The sequence below is a fragment of the Chenopodium album genome, chromosome 23 (genome assembly GCF_948465745.1).
Source record: "Chenopodium album chromosome 23, dcCheAlbu1.1, whole genome shotgun sequence".
Classification (NCBI taxonomy): domain Eukaryota; kingdom Viridiplantae; phylum Streptophyta; class Magnoliopsida; order Caryophyllales; family Amaranthaceae; genus Chenopodium; species Chenopodium album.
The window spans coordinates 31601128-31624443 of record NC_137856.1 but is presented as its reverse complement, the minus strand read 5'-3'; the positions used below and the strand labels follow the sequence as shown (position 1 = coordinate 31624443).

General features: G+C 32.0%; 1 protein-coding gene across 1 annotated transcript; it reads right to left on the bottom strand.

Moving 5' to 3' along the window:
- Window positions 1–16042: 16042 nt before the first annotated feature.
- On the bottom strand, window positions 16043–22463 carry LOC145606747 (inositol transporter 1-like). The gene is made up of 6 exons (XM_081662570.1): window positions 22020–22463; window positions 21003–21073; window positions 19668–20003; window positions 17515–17622; window positions 17246–17428; window positions 16043–16862 (listed from the first exon to the last, which is right to left on the bottom strand). The coding sequence occupies exons 1-6, from the start codon at window positions 22156–22158 to the stop codon at window positions 16200–16202; spliced, it is 1500 nt and encodes a 499-aa protein (XP_081518696.1). The 5' UTR covers window positions 22159–22463; the 3' UTR covers window positions 16043–16199.
- Window positions 22464–23316: the final 853 nt, after the last annotated feature.

The window sequence follows — 23316 nt, the reverse complement described above, 5'->3', positions numbered from 1 at the left end:
AATTAACAATAGTTATGAAAAAACTATACAATCACTCAAACAAATTAAAATAATAATGATTGACATCACATAATTAAAAAAAAATAATACTAAAAGAGAAAATGTACATGCATTTCGATCAACTACATCAGAAATTAGATTAGTCTTCTTCATTGCAGTGTTTACGAATCCAAAATTACTGAAAAAACGATAAAATCAATCGATTCAAAATTTCTACAAGTAAAACTACAGAAACAAAGAAAAACACAAAAAATTAAGATAACAAACTTGGATAATAAAGGTAGATCGCAAATGAAAGAGCGAAAGCTTGAATCGCCGAAGAAATAAAATCAAATTGAAGAGAGTGAAAGCTTTGAGCAATGTCAAGAAGATAGAAAATTACCAGGAAGATAGAGGAAAGAGAATGAGGAGAGAGAAAAGTAATCTATCTTGGGTAAATAGAGGAAAGAGAATGAAAGAGGATGAGGAGAGAGAAAAGTAATCTTGGGTAACAAATTTTCACCTGAAACAATTTAGGGAAGGACAATCTTCCTTTTCTTTCTTGCCATAAAATAAAATAGTGTAAACCCGCTTTTTTTAAATATTTGTGTTCATCCTATTAAGGAAAATTAAATCTTTCACACGTCCTTCCATTCCTTTTCTTCCAAAGTCTTCTATTCAAACATAACACTCTTTATCTAAGAAAAATATAAAAGGAGAAGTTCAAGTATGCAAGACTAGATTTGGTCATATGAAATCAAAACATTAATTAATTTAATTAAAGTAATTTTTTTTTTAAAAAAAGGTTGTTGTCCAATTGTCAAAAGCTTGAGAAAGAGGTTGCATGCCTTAATAAAATTCAAACAAGTGTTAAAAAATAAAATAAAATAAAATTTATTAATAAGAATAAACAACTAATTAGCTAAAGTATCCACTATTATACACAAATATATAAGTATATATGGTTTATGTTACTCCCAATTGTCAAAAACTAAAGAAAGAAATTGCACAATCTAAAGAGCCAGTGCAAGGCCAGCAAAATAGTATAATGTTGCACATCGTAATGATGATTAATTGCACAATGTTGCGCCAACCTAGCTATATAAAGCATCTTAATTATTCCCACCATATTATATAATCAACCATATATTATATAATTAATTAATCATATCATATAAGTATTATATAATCAACCATATTATAAAGATTGAAGAGAATACGTTAAGAGTTGGCATTATATTATCAAATTCATTCTTATCTTTTTCTTATTGTTAAGTGCTGCCGCCGTAGATTCTCCAACCTTTTATTCTCTCTTTTTGACTTTTTTTAATTTGTACGTTTTACTCCAATGTTCTTGCTAAAACTATAAGATGCAAAGTGCTTGTTATTAGGTTTTTCTTTCTTTTTGGACAATTTGGAGGATTCCATTTTGAGATTAATACACCTGTTAAACTATTGATTAAAAGTTTGAATTTAGATTAATGGCTAGATTAAGTGGCATGTCATTTATCAATATATACTTTGTGCTGGAAGTGTTTTTAGTCACATATATTTTGTTCGTGATCATCATGCTTTTTTATGAATTTTGAAATCTTTGTGGTGTTGCAAATGCGTGACGTGGTTGTGGTTGTGACGTGAAACTAACTAACGTGTCATGCTTTTTTACAGATGCCTTTCTCAATCTCTTTAATATCGTGTTCATCACTACGTACTCTTTGTGCCTCATAGAGTCATAGCATGCCAAATCAATTTATGTGCTTTGGCTCAATTAAGTGATCAAGCTTAGCCCAAGCCACGCACGTTCCTTGAAAAATTTATGTCTTCAAGCATATGTAAAATATATACTAGAAACATATAGCTTGACCAAATGGAAGAATTGATGGCCACTTAAATATGCTCGTTTTGAAAATTTAGATTGTACAGGGATATAGACTTTACAATCTTTAGGGCTTATTCATATTTATTGAACTAAGTTGAACTGAACTAAGCTGAATTGAATTGTTTATGAGAGTAGAAAATTAAGAACTGAACTGAATTGAAATTAAGCTGAAATGAACAGACCCTTAGATTGAAACACCTCGATCATTAATAAATTTTTGAGTAGATGGTTAATTCATTTTCAAGCAATGCCCTAATTAATGGGTAAGTCAATTGTCAATAATCATGTGTTGGAAGCCTAGAAATCACACATACATATAGTGTTGGTAACAATACTTTTCACGAATTATGAAATCTCTTTGCAGTCAGAGACGCTTATTCCTAGTGAGTATGTCGAGCTAACTAACATACCACACCCACGTGCAGACATGCTGGAAATGCATGAACGATGGCCCAATGGTTATGATATGCCGAGTCAAGCTATGTAATTCACAAACAAGTTTGGTTAAGCTAAGTCGAAGTCGAACACTCGTATCATACATGTTTCTCTATATCCATTGCGAGTTAGCTAGACCCTGTTCTTTTGAGCCGTTGTGGTCTACTATGCTAAATTTGCTCTGCTGAGACACATGCTCTACTCTGCTAAAAAAAATGTCTTAATACGTGATCTGAGAGCTAGGTTATCCATGTGCTATTCATGCCTATTAGAATCTATTTTGAAATATTCTAACTTATAAGCATTATGTGTAATTTTGTTGGTGAATTTTTAAACTAAATAATCCACATCAAGTAATTCACAAATGAGCTTTAAAATTTTCTGTATGGTTATGAATGTATAAACTATTCTACTCCATGATTTTGTAAAAAATCATCGTCCAATTGAATCTTGATTTGTTTGTTTGTGGAAACTTCATCAAGCTTTTCTCTTCAATTCCATAAATACGCATATACCAATCATCATTTCACTTAAAGTAACAAAGAAAAATCTTTAAAAAATTATTTTTCAGTTGACTACACAAGCTAAGCAAGCCTACAAGTCTTCCGGTGACTAATCTCCCGTCAATTATTAATAGAAATCCTAATCAATAACTATAAGAAATTAAGAAGGCAAGCAAGCTAAGATATTAATTTGATAAGTCTTGTATGCGGCTAGCCACACGGTGTGACCACATTGGTTTATGAGAGTAATCTTTATTCATATGTATGAGTAACCTCAATTTTTATAAGAGTAACCCCATGTTGTCCATAAAAGTAATCCAGATTTATTATACAAGTGAAATCAAGTCATTTAGAATAAGGAGCCCTATTTGTCTATTCTAGTAACCCCTATTATTTTGTTTAAAAAATAAAAGAATAATTCCACTTATTTAAGTAACTCATTTTTCTCATTTAAGTAATCTATATACGTTGCGGACAACGTAAATCTATGTTAGTATATTTGTAACTAAAAAATTCCTAGTATGTAAAATATATGTTAAAATAATAATATATATAAAAAAAATTTGAGTATGATTGGATTATATGTGTTAGCAAAATGGAAATAAGTATTATTATAGGACATAAAATGGAATTTATAAAAAAAAGCCTAAAAAAAAGGCGGGAAAATTTTTAATGACATCGTGACAAGTGTCACTTTTGGTTCACTTTTAGTATAGGTTAATTGATGTGAAGTAGCTACATCAAGTGGCTAGCCACATATAAAACTTTGTGCGTAAAAAGTAAATGAGGGAGGAGTAATTGATAATTTATTGTCCGTTGATGAACACAAAATTATATACCTCCACACATAAATTAGAATCAACACAACCTAATTCTAGATATTTATTGGATGCCACACAAGTTATTTCATAAAAATGTCAATTTTTAAGTTTGTGACTAAAAAAAATCTCACAACAACTGAAATATACCAATAAGCAATAAAAGACACTTATAAATTTGGCAATATTATTATCCACTTCCTCTTCATCACTCATTGGTAGCTAGGTTGGTGCAATGGTATACAACAACAAAACTAAAAAATGAAATAAAAATTAAATAAAATTACAACTATATATTAGATGGATATATATGCAAATTGTTACTTATCTTATAGCTAAGATAAGTTATCATCCACCACATCCTCTTATATACATACCCGAACCCACCGATCAAACATACCTATCACATCATTCACATACATGCATCCTTTTATATATGTGTATGCATGTGTTATGTACATGACATGATCATCATCATCATGCATGTGTTATGTAACATCATTATCATAAAGATTTTTGATGGCCCATGTCATGGTCAATAATTTGCCACGTGGAAATTATACAGTGGATAGAAAATAAGACAAATACAGCTCCAACAATCCACGTGGCTAGTCATTGTCGTCGTTTGATCAATTATTGAGCGGGAAACACGAGACAACATGTTGGTGACCAGTTAATGTGGGTCCCTCACATTAACATTATCTATGTTGTTTCATATATATACCATATCATAATAATATTATGCCTATATATATTAGCATAGCATAAGTGTTTTATTAGAGATCTAAGTTGATAGATAGTTAATCATCATTAGGGTCACTAAGAGTAGTGACTTTTGTGTTTTAATGGACTTCTTTTTGCTTCAAGATGAGATTAATTAGGTGATTTGTCTCTTTAAATTGGGTAATTAGTAGACTTCATAAACAGTGAAGTCCATCATTATCTATTTTAACTTGGAGGGGAGTGTAATTACTAATTAGTGAAGGGTATGTCCAAATTCTTTGGATGGAGATCGAACTCTATTCATGGTACGAAGACACTATCAAGTACCTTATTGTGATTAGTTTCCCATTAGAATGAAACTAGTTATAATCATATATTATACTTGTTTTGCTTTCTATGTTTGTATACGGCAATCAATAGTCATATGTTGATAGTGTAATCTAGATTAATAATAAGACAGATAAATCTAAATAAGAGGGGTGTATAAAACCTACAAATTAGCCCACAATTTTTGTAATTTTTCTTTCCTTAGCTTTAAATTGTATTAAGACCCATAATTGGTATTCAATTTGCAAACTACAAAAACCCTTGTACCTTCCTACAATTTTTTATTTTTATTTATTTATTTATTTTTATTAATAAAATCTTATTTTACGAGACAAATATTAAATATATAGTAGGCCAGGTTATTACCAACTCTAATTAACAATAAATTTAACAATATAAAGATTTTACAAAATCATGCAATTTTGGCTAATTTGTAAACTATTTGGATTTGGGGGCGGAATTTAGGAATTTGGGACGACAATGAAATATTTGCACTTTAAAGATCATCACATAATCAAGTGAAGGAGGTATGAGACATACAAAAAGAGAATTTGTGGTATGTAGCAACCCATCCTTATCTCTATTTATTCCATACATAAGAAAAACTTGTACAACTAATTAATAATAATAAGCATGGTATGGTCTACAAGCTAGATGACAATTACATTATGAATCCTCCTTTCATTCCCAACCCTAGCTAATTGGACCCCAAATTGCTCCCATGTTACCCCATCAAACAAGCAACTAAGGTTAGCCTAGAATTTGGTTCTTCTAACTTGAATCTCTTGATCAATTGTTTTTGATGTATGACACATGTAATTTTCAAAGAATTAGGAAGGGAAGTTAGTAGAGTTTGTTAACATTATTATTAATTAGTAGGCCAAAGTTGTTGGGGACAAGTAATGAGGAAATATCAAAGTGTGTAATGTATTGAAAGTGCTAACTCAACTAGCTAGGAGTATATGCTATATTATGCTATGACTATGGTGTTGGATTATATGGAATCTAATGGACCATAATATATACTTTAATTATTTATATATTGTATAGTTTTAAGTTTGATTTTAGATGTTTCTAGATTAGCTAGGTTATTATCATATATTTGGTGAAGTTGAAAGGAAAACTTTTATACATCATATATACGTGTATGTGTATGAATTGAGCCTTTACTTTTATTTGCTTGTTTATGTGAAGTCATATCTTCCTTTGGTCGTTGGTCTCTTCATGCTTGCGTATGTAGTGTAGAAAAATTTAGTGTTTTACTTTTATGCTGTTTTTATTTGTAAATTATTGTAATGAATAAAATTGTCAAGTAAGTATGTCATTTGATTCTTAATTATTAAGAATGCTGATATTTTTTTTTTTTTTTTTTTTCTTCCAATTATGTGTCATTGTTGCATTGTCCATCCACCGTTGATAATATATTCGATCCTGAAGTTTACTTGGAAGTTTACTTAATGTTATAGTTGGAGTTAGTCTCTTAATTCAAAAAACAAAGAGTTGGAGTTAGGTCAATGCTAGCTAGAATTAGGGTATCATATTGTGTTTTTTCTATTTAATTAATTTTGGATGTTTTTTTTAGGTGTCTATATTTCATTGGAAATAATGATTTAAGACAGTTTGGTCTGTCAAAAATAAAAATAAAAAAATAAGATGATTTGGTTTGGTCTCTTGACTACTTAAAGATTATGTAGTGATCAAAATCCATCAATCAAGAGCTCTTTAGGGGTAAGGATTTTCTTATCCTTTTTCCTCACTTTCTAAAATGAATCTGACCATTTTGCATATATTGAAATATTCTTCTCTGTTTGGTTGAATAATTGTTTGATTGACACTAGGAAGTAGGAACAAACTAACCAATTCGGAGCAATCAAAGTTTTACCCATGAATAATTAATACGCAGTATATATTCAATTCTAGATGATGCCTTATAGATCGTCTTATCACTACCAAAATCTCTACCCTTCAAAACAACAAAAAATAAAATTATACAGCGCAAACAGTGGATAGATTGATTGTTCATCACCAACAAAATCTCTACTCTTTTCTCTTTCTCACCCTCTCAACCTTCTCCCCACCCACAACGAACTATCTCTTGTAGATTATAGTAGCATAGTTCATAAGGGATACTTGACAATTTTGTAACATTATTGACCATAGTTGAGGCTAACTACTTTTTAAAATTTGGTGAGAAATGACTAATATAAATTTTTTATTAAAAAATGCATTGAAAAGATCCAAAAATTTAACATGTGACATATTTTCAAAGGATTTAATTTCTGCTAATAAATATTAATTTGTATTATTTCACTAATAAAATACTTGAATTTCAACAACTAAATCTTTATTTCCTCACGGCTAGCTCACACTAAACCAGTTTTTCTATTCACACATTATAATAAATACAAACATATTATACGGAGTATTATATTTTGACTATAGTCTAGTATCATCATAAAATAGATTAAAAGCCGGCATTTTGACTATCCTATTTTCACAAGAATCACATAAATTAACAAAAATGATTAGGAAATATAATCTAGTTGACCAATCATATAAACTTGTACAAAAGACAAATATATATTTGAGTCTTATTTTGTAATACTATTACAAAGTAATAACTCCAAAATTAAATAAAGTACACAAAATGAAAAAAAAAAAAGGTGTATTTTAGCAACTTTATTCATTCAATCACATCTATTAATAATAATTAGTTTTCCAAGTTGATTGGCATATCATTAGCCGAATTCTTTTTAGGTACATGCACGTACATATTTCTAGTCTACTCAATAAATCAAATTCTATTTTCTCTGCCTTTAATTTTAAATTACCTTTTATATAGGTAGTCTCTCTTTCACATAATATTCTCCCAACTTTTTATTTATGTCTTTAACTTTTTGTGCCTTTATGTAACTTATTATTATGTCAAATTGATATTATTATTATTATACACGCATTGTTGATAAACATTGCGCCTCAATTAAATTTGTCCGTTTTGACCTAGAGCCACAAAATTTATAACTAGTGCGCCTAGCTACGACCCCTTCATGTGATCATGCACATGCATAACGGTATGGTGATGGCTGATGAACAAAAGTTTTGCAGCACCAAATTTGATTTCCCTAGCTAGCTATTTTCCATGATATTATTATAATCCTCCATTCGAATATAATAATCATATAATAAAATTATTTTATCATAGAGTGTTCGATAAAGATTATTCTTGTGTTCATATTGCTGAGATTAAAGATAAAGAGAATAAAACAAATCAAAATCATGGTCCAAAATTATCAATTCACTAGTCTCAGGAAAATGAAGAAATTAAATGGAAGTTAAGTTATGTTTAATTCACCTGATTTAATCAATTTTATTAGATTTTCTTAGCAATAATTAAACACAAATAAATAAAAGTATTTAATGTGTTTTTAGTTTGATTTGATCTGCTCGTTTTTTAAATAAATTAATATTTTACATAAAACTTTTTAAATAAGTTGAATTGAACATATAACAGCCTTAGGGCCGGTTCATAATTACTTAATTTTAGTTCAGTTCAGTTCAGTTCAGCTTCTAATTTTCTTCTCTCATTAAATATTCATTTCAGCTCAGTTCAGTTCAGCTCCAATCAGTTCAATTCAGTTCAGTTCAGCTCAGTTCAATAAATATGAAAAGGCGCTTAACTAGAGCAATGTTACTTTTTTTTGACACATAGAACAATATTACTATTTACGTATTATATTTGGATATACATAGAAAGTGAAGATGTTTTTTTTTTTTTTTTTTATGACAAGAAGTCCTAAAAAAGAAAATACACACTTCAACTAGAAGGACCAACTAAGCAATTGTCGACGACGAGCCTGAGCAGCCAACCAATGAGCAGGGGCAACCCACTGACGAGGAACCTTGCGAAGTTTGCAGATAGAGAACTGCAAAACAGAAAGCCGAATCTTGTGAAGCAACCAGTGGCAAGAAATATCTCCATCACTAGAAAGTGAAGATGTTACACATACTATATGTTTGTTTGGTTTTATAAATGGAGTATGATATTGGATATGTATGGGTGAGACTGTGAGAGATAAGGAATGCAATTTTATTATTATTATTTTTTATTTTTTATTTTTTTTTGGCATGCGTGCATTGGCCTCAATCATGGATTTATACCATAGAAGTATAGGATAAGTAGTTCACATATGGTTCCTTTAATTTATCTTTTTGATTCCACATTTTTGTGTGTTGATATTGTCCATTTGTCTTAGTAAGTTGTGCACATTTGGAGTTATTAATAAATGATCAACCTTTTTGGTGTTCAATTCATGTTCAATGGATTAGGATCATTACTAGATCACATTGGCTGTTTGTTTATGATCAATGATTAAGTCAGATCTCAGACGTTGTTTGTTTGTAGTTTCACGTACTAGCTAGAAGTTTGCTACTTTGAGGGTGTCTTAGTCTAGATATAAATTAAAACCCGATAAAACGTGAACTAATTGGTTATGGATGTATTGTATTAGGTCGAATTTAATTGAACATTATATTTTATCCTTCGCTTAATTCACCTATTCGCTTTAGAGCCTATTCATATTTACTTAATTTCATTTCAGTTCAGTTCAACTCCAATCAGTTCAGTTCAGTTCAACTTCAATTATTTCAGTTCAGTTCAGCTCTTAATTTTCCTCTCTCATAAAATATTCATTTCAATTCAGTTCATTTCAGTTCCAATCAATTCAGTTCAGCTCAGTTCAGCAAATATGAACAGACCCTTAGTTTAGGAGAAAATGATAATTGTTGTAATATGTATACGGATATTACTCCCGTACAACTACTAGTGAGAAGGAAGTTAAAATAAATAAATAAAATAAATTACGAGTACTAACTATAAAGGTTTTTGCTACATATAAGGTTGAAACTTGAAAAGGCTTCTAATTATAAAGATGATATATATTATTGTGGATGAAAATGATGTTAATTAAGTTCCAAAATAATGACAAAATCATACATTTATAAATGGTTAGTAATCCAATAATTATATAATTTGAGTTATTATAATAACTCCCTAAGACATGTTCATATTTACTTAATTTCAGTTCAGTTCAGCTCCAATCAGTTCAGTTCAGCTGCAATCAGTTCAGTTCAGTTCAGCTCTTAATTTCTCTCTCTCATAAAATTTTCATTTCAGCTCTGTAGAGAATATTTCAAGCATTATGATAACCCCAAACTTGAACCCCACTGTGATCATACACTAAAGTACGGTGGCGTTCCAAAGGGAAAGACAAAGAGCAAAAAGAGTCGCCAACAAGTTTTAGGAACTTGTAAACCCAAAAGACAATCCAAAAGGACTATCAACTACTCCATAAGGTCTTGAACCAAACAGGGTCCGGGGATGAGGGTACGAATCCAATCTACAAAAGAAAGGACCCGCCCTATAAAATAGGCCTCTACTTTATTCTGCTCGTATTCATGCGCGCTTTTCGAATAACATACAAACATCATATTAAACCTACCATGTTTATCTATGTTGGTTGAAATTAATGCACAAATAAATCTATTATTGGCGATCACTTGAGTTAAAATCACATTAGCCTAAACCAAATTAATAATTATCTTATTAAGCGTGATTTCAAGTACAAATTCCCTTTAACAATCATAAAAGGTGTGATCAAGCAATAACAATAAAATATAATATCAAGCAACATAATATAAGCAATAAATAATGATGATAATAGCATGATAAGGCATAATAAAGCTTAATAATAATAGCAAGATCCTAGGTATGATACTAATAAGATTAATAACAAATCCTAGCATGTCACTAAACAATAAAGATCGAAACTTTAAACCTAACATGGTACTAACATGATAACATGATATTAGAAAAGATAAGAGGCACCCTAAACATGATACTAGAAAGCATAAAATAACATCCTAACATGATACTAGAAAGCATTAAAAGCATCCTAACATGATACTAAGAATTAATCAATAATAAACATGCTTTCTACATTGAAAGAGAGTAATAAGATTACATACTTTGAAGCCTCGTACCTCTTTCTAATAACAAAATACACAAGTTAGTAAACTTCAATGAAAATAAATAAAGAACAATCAAATAATAAAATCAAAATCAAATTAAATAAAGTTTTGACTAGATTTGGACCAAACCCTCAGAAATATTAAACCTTTCACGTCTAGGGCGAAGGCAACTTCGAACTTGGCTAAGAGATTCTAAGTCTTGTGAATGCGGAATATTTTGAGTAAAAAGCTAGTTTAGAAAGAGAGAGAGAAAGGATTAAGAATTAAGAATTAAGTAATTCTTGATGAGAGTTGATGAAAGTTCATGATGAAAGTTGATTGAGAGAATTGATAGTTGATGATGAAAAGTTGATGAATAAAAACAGAGGTTCGGGACCTTATTTATAAGGAAAAAGTCCGGAAAATCATAGAATTTGATAAGGAATAAAACTCCACTCTGTCGCCAGAAAATAGACCTTGTCGCCAGGCGACAGAGTCTGTCGTGAGGCGACAATCCTGTCGTTTCGCGACAAGACAGTTTTTTGCGGATTTTGTTTTAATCATATCTTTTGATCTAGAAGTCCAAATAAGTCATATAATATGTCGTTGGAAAGCTCTTGAAGTCTACTTTCTAATGCAATTGGAATCAGATTAAAATTTTTTGTAGAAAAAGATATGACCGAAATAGTGAAAGGGTGTCAGTTTTGGATAGAGTTTCGTATATCTTTAATATCTTTTTCGTTATAGCTCGGAATTAATATTATAATATATCATTGGAAAGATAATTTCAAGATCTATACAACCATATAAAATTTGGATAAAAAATATGAGGCACGAAAATAATATCTGACTATCTTTGAACAAGTTTAAATCCGAATAGAATTAGGAAAGTTTTAAAAAGGAAAGTTTATATTCAAATCAAATTCCATGATCTTATCTTTTCAAAAAAGGATAATTAAGATATTTTATAAACTTATAGAAGATTCTAATCAATCCTAATTAGTTTAGGAATAGGATTAAACCTTTGGACCCTCCTCATGATCATTGGGTCGTAGGTAAAATCCGGTTTGGGCCCACTTTAGTACTTTGGCCATAACTTCCTCATTATTCATCGGAATTGGGCTTATAATATATCGTTGGAAAGGTCTTTTAAAGCCCCATCCAACTACACCATTATTGGACCCTTATCATGGACCAAAATAAACTGGAATGGACGTTTTCATAAAATAGAGTGGGTTTTCGAAAACAGAAAGAAGGATTTTAATAAAAACTAACCGCAACACTTGACTTTTCACACTTTCACCTCATTCGATTATGGTTCGACGCAAAAGGTATTCATCACTGGGTTTGGTTTTGGGGAGACACAAATGGGTGTCTACAAGCTCAATTTAGTTCAGTTCAGTTCAGCTCCAATCAATTCAATTTAGTTCAGTTCAGCTCCAATCAGTTTAGTTTAGTTCAGTTCATCTCAGTTCAGTAAATGTGAACAAGCCCTAAGATTATTTTATTTTGAAAACTAATACTCCTATCTCCTTAAGATTTAAGATTACGTTTAGCATTTTTCTTAGGAAAAAATCAATTTTGTTTAATATGTGACACATGCATAAACACATTGGGATCATTGTATAAACCTAAGCTAATACTGAGTACTTATAATTAAGAATCAACTAATTGAGATGGAGAAAAGTTTGGATTCAATCCTCTAATATTTAAAAAGTATTTTGTCCACAAGACAAGATTCTAGCTAGCTTGAGAGCTTAATTATCGAAAATCTAGCAAAAATTGTAAATTAAAAAGACTTTTAATAATAATAATATAGTATATCAATTTGTACAATCAAACGACTAACCACTAACAAATCTTTTAATTCAAAGCTAATAAATCAACTAATCAAACCAACTTATAATACAAAAAAATTACGTATAAATATGTCACGTCATTGTACGGGACCACCATATTGTACACAATGGTCTATCTATAGAATTTGTAATCATGCCTTTGCTGAAAACATTGGACTTACACCATCATAATGTTCATGGACTCGATCAAAAACAAAACATTCCATATGCTTCTTAAGAGGTGGATTTCTAGATAATATAATCAATAATGTAACGAAGGTTAATTAAAAACTTTATCTATTTATAATTAGTTAATTACACGTTTCATTTGCAGCCTTGAAGGTTTATACTAGAGTTAATTTTGTGAAATATGACAAACAATAAAAGGATAAGGTTATTAAAAATAAGTGTTTGTGTTGTAATTCTTCTCTTCTACTTCTAAATTGTTTTTTTTCTTTATCCTTAGCTTTTTTTCACTTGATCACTGTATGGGCAATCTATGGCTGCACTATGACTTCTTTTTGACGATTTTAAGTAATGCAACATCAATTTGATGACACTACCTACTCACTTCCCGAGGAAGTTGAGGTTGTGGCAGAGCTACATTGGAACAATCGAGTCTTGAATATCATAACATAACTTATCTGAAATTATTAAATCTTAACTTATTAATCTTGATCCTAACTTATCTGAAATTATTGCACCTGAACTTGTCAAGTTATCAGTTCATTTGATATAAGTAGAAATAAGGTAAATTAAAAAGGACTTTATAAATGCATAGTATTCCTAATTAGCTGCGGTTAAATAGGATCAGGTCGGATCAAATGAGGTTGAATACATATATGTGATTTATGTCCAACCATCCTTCAAATGTAGAAGAAGCTAGTCATTACTAGATGAGAATGAATATGAGAAAACAAGATGCACCCCACCTCATGACATAAAATTTATGAGTACGTGTAAGGAGGATTCATGGACCCTATTATAAGTAGAATTAATGGAATAGTAATAATGGTAGATTGTCAGATGAAGTGGGGCTATGATAATTATTATTGTTACTAATGACAGATTACCTACGCAATTAAGATGATCCCTAGGGTTCCACGATTCATTGATCAATTATTTATGAAACCTTATTCTTGTTATTTCATACAGTAGTTCATTAATCCTAATGGTCCACATTACATAGTAGATGTGTATTATTAGCTAATCTAAGTAATATAGTTGTATTAGCTTCTACTATTACTCTATTAGGTTAGGAGTTTAAGTCAAATGTCTATTCACGTAATTAAGATCGACATTAGCCATGTTCTTGTAATAATTCAACAGATGCCCTATAGAGGTATCGAGTTTGAGTCATGATAATGCACAACAGTATCAACATGAAATCCAGATTAGTCGGAGTTTAGCATGACTGATATGATCATATTCCATTGGTTGTTCGCCTTATAAAAATCGATGCAAAACTTTCATGTTTTCAATCTAGTGTTGTACAAGCATCATCATTATATTTGTGAATCTAATAATGAGTTGGTTTTGAGTTACAACTACTCAAGTAGAGTATAATAAGAACACCAATTTAATCTGAAAGTTTGACAGCTTGACTTAGGTAAGGAATGGTGGAGTTTAGACCATAGAAATAAAAAAACGACAAGATAAGATATAATGGAGGAAGCAAAATATCTTACATGAGTAATGTTTGTGTGCACGATATTTCCAATAGATAAGATATATCATAATTCTACGTAACTGCTTGCTTGACTTCATTATATAACCCATTAATACACTATATGTATTTTTGCAACAATTTAAACGTTGCCTTATTATAGTCATAGCCAATTAGCCGTTTGTACTAATGCTCATAAATTCAATCGGATTTGAATATTTTGTAAATTTGTATTGTTTGGTATTTAGAGAGCCACGTGATGAGAATCGATCTCAGGATCACCTGAACCAGGGGGGAACTTTAACCACTTAAGCTATCCCTCACTTTCTGAATATTTATAATTGTGAATTGAAAAGGAATTGTTTAAATCTGAATTTTATTAAAGTTTAACTTTGGTTTTAATCTAGGTTGAAAGTTACACTAGCTAAACTTAATTGATGATAAGATGTAAAAATGATTTAGATTGAAAGCAGATTAAATTTATCGTGACTTACAGATGGCTTGAACCAAGCTAACTTGGACTAAGCCTAATGAGATTGAGTCACTTGCTAACTCTAAATTGCTTACAACAAAGTTGTCTCATTTGATGAATATGTATATTGAATTTGAAGCTTTAAGTTTGATTATACAGAAACTTGTATTTGAATATTTAATTGTATGTTTTTATGGTTAAGAAACTTCAAAGTATTTCAAGTAGAGGGGTTTCTTCAAATCTTGACAATATGCAATTGTGAAGATAGAATATTCTAAAAGAGTCGTAGAGTATTAAAATATCTATCTTTGAGACATACAAATAATGTATAAACTTTCTTTGAATTCTGAAAAATAATTTAATTTTACAATTATATTGTTATCATTTTGGATTTTAGCACAAGAGAAAATATTCTTGAAATTGATATATTTTTATACGCAAATGAAACCTTTGAAAGAAATGGGTGGTTGTTTGGTTTTAATGTGTGCAAGGATACAAATTTAGAAGATTCGTCTTGTAAATTTGTGGAATTGCGCATCTGTTGGTATAGGGGTACAGATTTAGAAGATTCGTCTGACAAATTTACAGATCTTGATGATCAATCAAGTTATATCTCTTTTGCGACTATACATCAACAGAGCTCCGTCAAGAATGATGCAAAGACATCTAAAATTATCCAGGAGGGGCAGGAGCAGTTCAGAAGCGATGTCATTAGTTTAGGGGTATTTAATTCTTGTATTGAGAATTTAGATCTCTTAAGGGATGATTGTAAGTGCCGAATGACTATTATTATCTAATGAAAGCACCCCTCCCTATTCCATTCAAAAAAAAAAAAAAAAAAGGGCTATAAAGAATTGATTTAGTCAAGAAAGAACAAAAATTGTCAAAGACTTCACATGTATATAAGAAGCAAATTTTATGGGCTTAAGCCCAACACAACGGTCCAGTTTTCTCAATCAACTGTACTCTAGTTTTAGTTAGTTTCATAAAATCATGGATTTCTTTCCCAAAATATGATTCCAAATGTTATGTATCAGCTGTATGATGTGAAAGATACTAAAGCAAGTTTGGATTGCTACATGTTTGCTTTGTGTCGGGTTCGATTAATCAATAACTTTGTTGTGTGCTCAACCATTTGAGTTGTGTTGTAATGTTGAGTTAGAGATTCAACACATAGTTTGAGTTAGGATTTTACTGCACTTCTTACAAGGTGAAAATTATAGGTTTTAAGTCGAGTGATTGTGATTTGTGGCAAGTTGTTGAATCTAGTATACATTTATAGACTAGTACTCGAGGTTCCATCTACCTTCCCTCGACATACGAAAAACATACACACTTAGATTTTGCATAGAGCCATAGCCACCCTCCATGTAACAGAGAAGACATTTCCAAGCCATTTCAACCAAGACCACTTCATTTTTATTGCAATATATCACAGTTATTTTACATGCAAACGATAAATACATTTGCGGATTAATTAAGGCATTAATCGGGAAAATAATCATCCAAAAAAAAAAATGTCCTAAGTAACTACATAACTTGGGGGGTAGAAACTAGGACAGCTCTTCATCATTTTTTACATCATTCTGAGGGTTGTTCCCACCTTCAAGAAGGCTTTTGTTAATAGATGAATGTCCCCAAGCCCTTTCTTTCCACATTTCCTCGACTTCCTCGAATGCCAACCCCTTTGTTTCGGGAAGGCATACTGCTACGAACACAAAGGCAAGAAGAGAGATACCAGCAAGTATAAGGAAAGTAGGACCAGTACCTGCAGCATCAGCAATAGAAAGGAAGGACTCCGAGACAATCACGTTGGAAACCCAGTTAACAGTAGCCGCCATACCCCCACAGATGCCTCGATAAGCTTGCGGGTAAATCTCAGAGTTCACTGTCCAGGGAACAGGTCCCATCCCAGGAGAGAAGAAAACAATATATAGGGCAAGCCCTACAACAGCAAGGGCCCCAGCGGATTGAAGAAAGAAAGAAACAGCCAAGATCAAGAGGGATGCAAACACGCCTGCCAAGCTCATCATGGCTAATGGGCGACGACCCATGTGATCAATGAGGTAAATACCCACAACTGTTCCAGCAGCATTCAGGCCCGCAACAATGAGGGAGAGAAGGAGAGCAAGTTGGTTAGAGCGGAAACCAGCCATTTGTACTATTGTTGGACTGTAGTACATAACTGTGTTAATACCAACAAACTGCTGACACGCCTGCACAGAAGTCAAATACAGATATTAGATCAAATCAGTGTATCACCTACCGATAGTATGGCAACAATTCACTAATCAAGGTATAAATTTTGATGCTAATATAGTTTGTACAGGCTAGGCAGAGGAAAGGTTCCGATGTGAAAATTGTCTTTGATTTCAAGTGAATAATATTTATCTTATATCACGGATACCAAGCAGAATGTAATATACTAGCATCTTAGGATGCTGGGTAAACTGATGTATAAAAGACATCGTCCAACACAGCAAAAGGCACTGTATCAGGCTAGATTTCGACTAACAAGTACAGTGATGGTGCTAAAGACCAGTATAGGCAATATTCAATCATCATGTTCTTTGAAAGTTGAAACTAAGTGAAGGCTTACCTGAAGACCACCTCCAACAAAAAATGCCAGTCTCCTTTCTTTATTCCCAAAAACATCCCAGATACTGGCTTTCTTTCTACTAAGCTCTTCCTCTGTAGCAGCAGCAAGGCCATCCACCTCATCCTCCAACCTAAACGGGTCATAAATATTTGAAAGCACTGCAACAGCCTTGGCTTTCTCACCCTGAAATGCATGATATATAGATTCCATTAGTCTTTAGCAGAACAAGCACAGACTGAGTGCAAAGCATTTCATCCACGAAGTATGACCTTCAGGTAAAGCCAGCGTGGGGACTCTGGTAAAAAGAGCATAGCAATGAACTGCACAATAGCTGGCACGGCTGATACTCCAAGCATCCATCGCCAAGTTCCAGGGACCTGATCAGAATATTACATATCAGATACATTCATGTAAAACTAAAAAGCCAAAAGAAACAGGATGTTGAGATTTCACATGAATTTACGTCACTTAAAGCAACAAGATTAATGTCCAAGAAGAGGTGGACGAAGCCATATGTAGCCTGCTTTACAAGATATTATGCATGACACAATATGCAGATAATTGTTTACCAATGTCATATTTGACTCAAGAAAATCAATTAAAATTAACATCAAGAAAAATTTAACACTATTCACACAATCAAAATGACCCAACACATCCAATTAGCCCAAGGCAGGTTAAGGGGGGATTGCAAGAATGCAGCCTTTCCCCTATAATGATGGAGAATTTATTTCCATTAGAGAACTTGTCTCGAAATACAATCACCATCTTTTACTTCACAGTAAGTAAGAAAGGCACACAGTTTACTAAGCTATTTTGTTCTAAAGTGTGTTTACTTCAGCTGAAATTGGCTAATTTACCAAAACTTTTCTGAACTTTGCAAAACAATTCTGGATAGTTCTGAATTTTGCAGAAATTTTCTTAAAAGTAGTAGTATTAGCATATTCAAGTTCATGATAAAAAATCTGAAACTGTAGAAATACACATGCCTCTTTACAAGCTACAGGCATATAAGGTTTTTTAGTGTACAGTACGCTGTATAGTAAGAGGAAGTAATAACAAAACAGTGATAAGAAATTACATGAATTTATAACAACAGTTATAAACTTATAATTTAAAAAAAAAAAAAAAAAAAAAAAAATAGTATTCATAATCACATCCTTACTATAAGGTGGTCTAACATATACTTACCTAACTAAGAAATATAAACTATGTGAACTAAAGTCAAAACTGCATTAATTGATATCAGAGGTGGAATATCATTTGATAACCTTCCATTAATCAAATCTCTGGTTTGAGTCTATAGCCAAAGATGCGCTCCAATGTCATTTAATGCACACAGTTGATAGTTAGGTATATTTTTGTGTATTTCTTAACTACAGGTTGGGTAAATCTATGTTTGATTATATACCAAAACAAGATATAAGAGAATGCACTTTGAAAAACCTATATTACTCTGTCTAATTAAGTAGTTACTAAAAGATATACCCTTTTTGAAGAGAGCAATTTTACTAAGAGTTGTAGCTCTATTAGAAATTTTGATAGCAAAGACTTCCAGGAGACATTAACAGTTGAAAGCTCCATCAGTTGTTCCTTCTCTTGTAACTACTAAATCATTAGTCATGACAGATATGCAGAGTGCGATATATTCCACTTGCTGATGCTTCAGAGATATGTAGACTCCAAGTCTCCAATACGTCAAGGATCAACAAAGTCACCAATTAGGAGGTGTATACCGGATTAACCATCAAAAGACACAAATTTTAAAGAAACTAATGATAGTCACAAGTCTAAATGGATTAAATCTAATGCAAAGTATTGGAATTGCAGGCAAAAGTGTATTTGAAAATTTTGAAAGAGTTATGGAACTTTTACTAGCTAGAATTTAGAGACAGATACAACAGCACCAAGCAACTCAGCAGAAAAGAAGCATCCTGCATTACAGAAATACATTTTGAATATATAGTGCACACTCACAGGAATGAAAAGAGAGCTTCCTAAAGGAACTATCCTTATTGCGGAAACATGCCTTCTATTCTATCTTGATGCTGCTTTTTCCCCAACTGCTCAGAGGCTCACAATTCACAGTCTTCCCACCAACAAAGTACTTATAAAAGCATATATAGAGAGAGAAACCTTCTCATACAATATATGAATGCCCTTTCACTAAGCACTTTCTTCCATTAAGTTAGAAAAGAAGAATCACCAAGCACAGTCATGAATGCAAAATATGCAAAATTAATCTAGTGTATTGTCAGAAAAGGATGGATTCTAGTATTCTACTCAAGAGTACCCAGTATATATTTGATATAATGAAGGTATCACTACTTTCATCCAAAAGAATATACAAATTGAGGATGCCAAGGATCTTGTTATAGTGAGAAGAACTAATGGCATAATAGCAGAGCAAGATTGAACTGACCTCTGTAAAACCAAGGTTCACGAGGTAGGAAAGAAACTGTCCACCAGTAATCATGAGCACATTTGTACTCACAAGTCCTCCTCTTACTTCAGTAGGGGCTGCTTCTGAAATATAAACTGGAGCAGTAACAGAAGCCACTCCAACACCCAAACCAACTAATAAACGTCCAAAAATAAGAACATAAGGATTTGGAGCGGCAGCCATGACAAACGAACCAGCCATGAAGATAACATCAGCTAATAATGTAGCTTTCTTGCGTCCAAAGGTGTCATTTATCCATCCGCCAAAAACAGCTCCAATTATTGCACCTACTTGGGCCATGCTGACAATTGTCTCCTGCCAATAAGAGCCATTTGAGTTTTGTGAGTACAAAAGCTTCAAAATATTAAGCCAATACCATCAAGGACACAGACAAGAAACAAGGGGGCATTTAAATCTAATAACTCTCCTAATAACAGCGTGACAGATAAACAAAAATAAAATTTCGAATTCTACGTCATGGATACAGAACAAAAAAATGCAATACAACATAAATTGTCCAAGCTTATCTAATACATCATTACAAACCCCCACATATTGCAAGGATTACTTTGCATGGCAAACCAATTTCTCAACCAATTTAATCCGCACCTATATTAATTGCTTTGGGATTGAAACCAAAACTAAAACCAGTTTATACAGTAGACAAGTAACACAATTAACCAGTAAGGTCTTCTAGGAATCTCTTACTGCTACCATACCATTCCTGACCACAGTTTCTGATGAGGCTCCTACCTATGGCAAGATAAGGTTTAGATCAAAAACCTAACTCCTTTGGAATTAACTAGATAGGTGCTCTACCATGCATATAACTGCTACTTTCAAGAGTTACTCCGTAATTTATAATAAAGCCCCCCGTAGTCTATTGGGATGTGTTTCTGTCTAATTTCTGTTCATCTATTGAGCCTGACATTGGAAAATGTTCCAAATTTCTCTATAACCCATGGCTGGAAAGCTATCCATAGCTTCAGTCACCAGAGGGAAAAAGGTACTGAGAAATTCAATCTCTTTTGTGGGACTAGAATGTTAATGATTGATAAGCACTCCCCCCCAACCCCCACCCTTTTTTTTTTTTTCTGTCCTCTCCCTTCGTTTGCACTATATGAAGAAAACTACAGAATAATAAGTTGCCCAACACACTAGATTGGAAGGAAAAAGGAGCTCCTGTTTTGATTCTCAATCCAACATATAATAGCTATATAGCTTATTGTAGACTGAGAAGAACTCGGAAAAGAGGAATGAACACCTAAGTCAAGCCTGGTCATTGAGTTTAGGATACAGTACAGTAGCTCATACCTGCAAAAAACTGCTGTTTTTGACTTCTTCGAAATCATCCTTGATGTACAAAAGTGCCCCTGATATAACACCTGCAATTCGAGATCTCCTTAAGAACATATGATTTCCGAAAAGAAAATGAAGACAAACAGCAGAAGCTAATTATGATGGTAAAAGTAAAACAGAAAATTACTAAGAAAATACACTAAAACTATGAGCGTAGTTCCGATAATTGAAACTTAGAAAAATCTTCTATTACATAAAATCCACCACTCAAATTACAAAATCAAGACTAACCTACTCATAAATTGTTTTTAAAAATAATCTTTTTACATGGACTGGAACTTCAGATTAACTATAGAAGTCTGGTTCCACTAAAAACCCAAGTAAGAAACAATATATGTACAAGTATAAAAGAAAGGCCAAACCAGCAAATCCGATAAGAATTACATACATATCCAAAAGCTTCACTAAGATATTCACTTTCAGACATATTTCATCATCAAAAACATCAGGATGTTACACACCCTCACATTATTAAACTCACATGCTATGCCGCCTATGTACATGGGACTATGAGAGTATCTGAGTGTGACTGTGTGAGGTTAGTTAAGTGAGAGGATGTAGGATATAACACCCGAGTGTATACTGGAAATTACGTAAAAAATACACCCACTAAGGGATTCAGCATTTCAGCCATTTAGAGATTAGGTCCCTTTGAGATTAAACCCAAGACCTGGAAATACTAATTGAATGCATAGTAGTCATGTTTTCTCACAACGCATTTTGGCTGTATTCTTGTTTTCATACTGATCATACATGTATTTGTTCATAATGCATTCAGTGAATTCAAGCAAACTTTGTTTCTTAAGTAGAATCAAGATAAATTAGAACTAAAATTAGAAAATTCAGTTTCAGAATCTTAATTCAGGACCTAAATAAGAACTAAAATCACATAAATTGAGAAATTAGAACTAATTACAATTTACAAAATTACAATAAATTGAGAAATTCAGGCGAAGAAAATAGAACAAATACCTGTATCATATCCAAAGAGCAAACCACCAATTCCAGCAACAACAGTCAAACCCAACACATATTTATTACTAAAATATGTAAATCTTCTTTCAGGAAATGATTGTAAATACCCAGAACTCCCAGGTATAGAATCCAACATCTGCACTAAATTCTTACCAACTTTTATTCACAAAATTGAACCAAATTTAGAAACTTAGAAATCAAAAAATCAATGTAAGAAGAAAATTTCCAATTTTGGGACTACCCAGATATTGAATTGGGGTTATTTGATCAATGTATGAAAAAAGATAACATAAAGAAAGGAAATTTGAAGAACCCAGAAAATGTTTTTGGATGTAATATGAAATTAAACAGTGTTTCTGGAACATATGGGAGTTGGAATGAAGGAAGAAAACAGAAGTAGTAAAAGTGCCAGCTCAACATTATTGCCGATGTGATCTTTTTAGTTGAATTTCAAGACATCAGTCCACCTCACTAATCCTATTTACTTCCATATTAAAAGTTCAAGTTGTGCACCAAACAATTAAAAAAGTTGAAAGATTTTTCAACATAGTGTTGAAAATTAAAAAAAAAATAAAAAATGGGGCTTATGGCTCACCTACAACTTATTTGATCGTAGAAAGGCTATTACAAAGTACAAATAGGAGAGAGGAATTCAAACCTACGACCTATTATACGCTTTGTTGTTTAGCTGGTACGTTGTGAGTTAGGCATTATTCACGAGAAATTCTAAGACTCTAACCGTTAGAGTCATGTATGACTCTAACAAGGCCAAAAATGTCCTTTTCAATTTTATGTTCATGTTAGAACAAAAATCAATTTCTCAAAAAAGAAATTCTGGCAAATTGAGTTCTTTTTTTTTTTTTTTTTTTTGCTATTTCCTCAAATAAAGTTCTCAACATGTGACAAATTTTGGCGCCAAAATATGGCGGAAACTAACTGTTGGTGATGTTAGTTCTTGTTCTATCTTTTGTTGTTGATGATATGTTGTATGATACCAACGAACTTCTTGATGGTATTCTTTTATACCAATAGACCTTGATGAGTTGATGGTATTCTCCAACAATTTTTTATTCTATTGTTTTAGATACCATTAACCCTTGATGGTATTCTCCAATAATCCTTGTTAGTATTCCTTTTTTCTATTTGTCAATGATGGTATTCTTTCAGATACCAAGTATAATAACTTTGAATTCGATTTGTTGGATAATATAAATCATGGTACAACGAACTTCTTGATGGTATTCTTTTAGATACCAACAACCCTTGATTAGTTGATGGTATTCTCCAACAATTC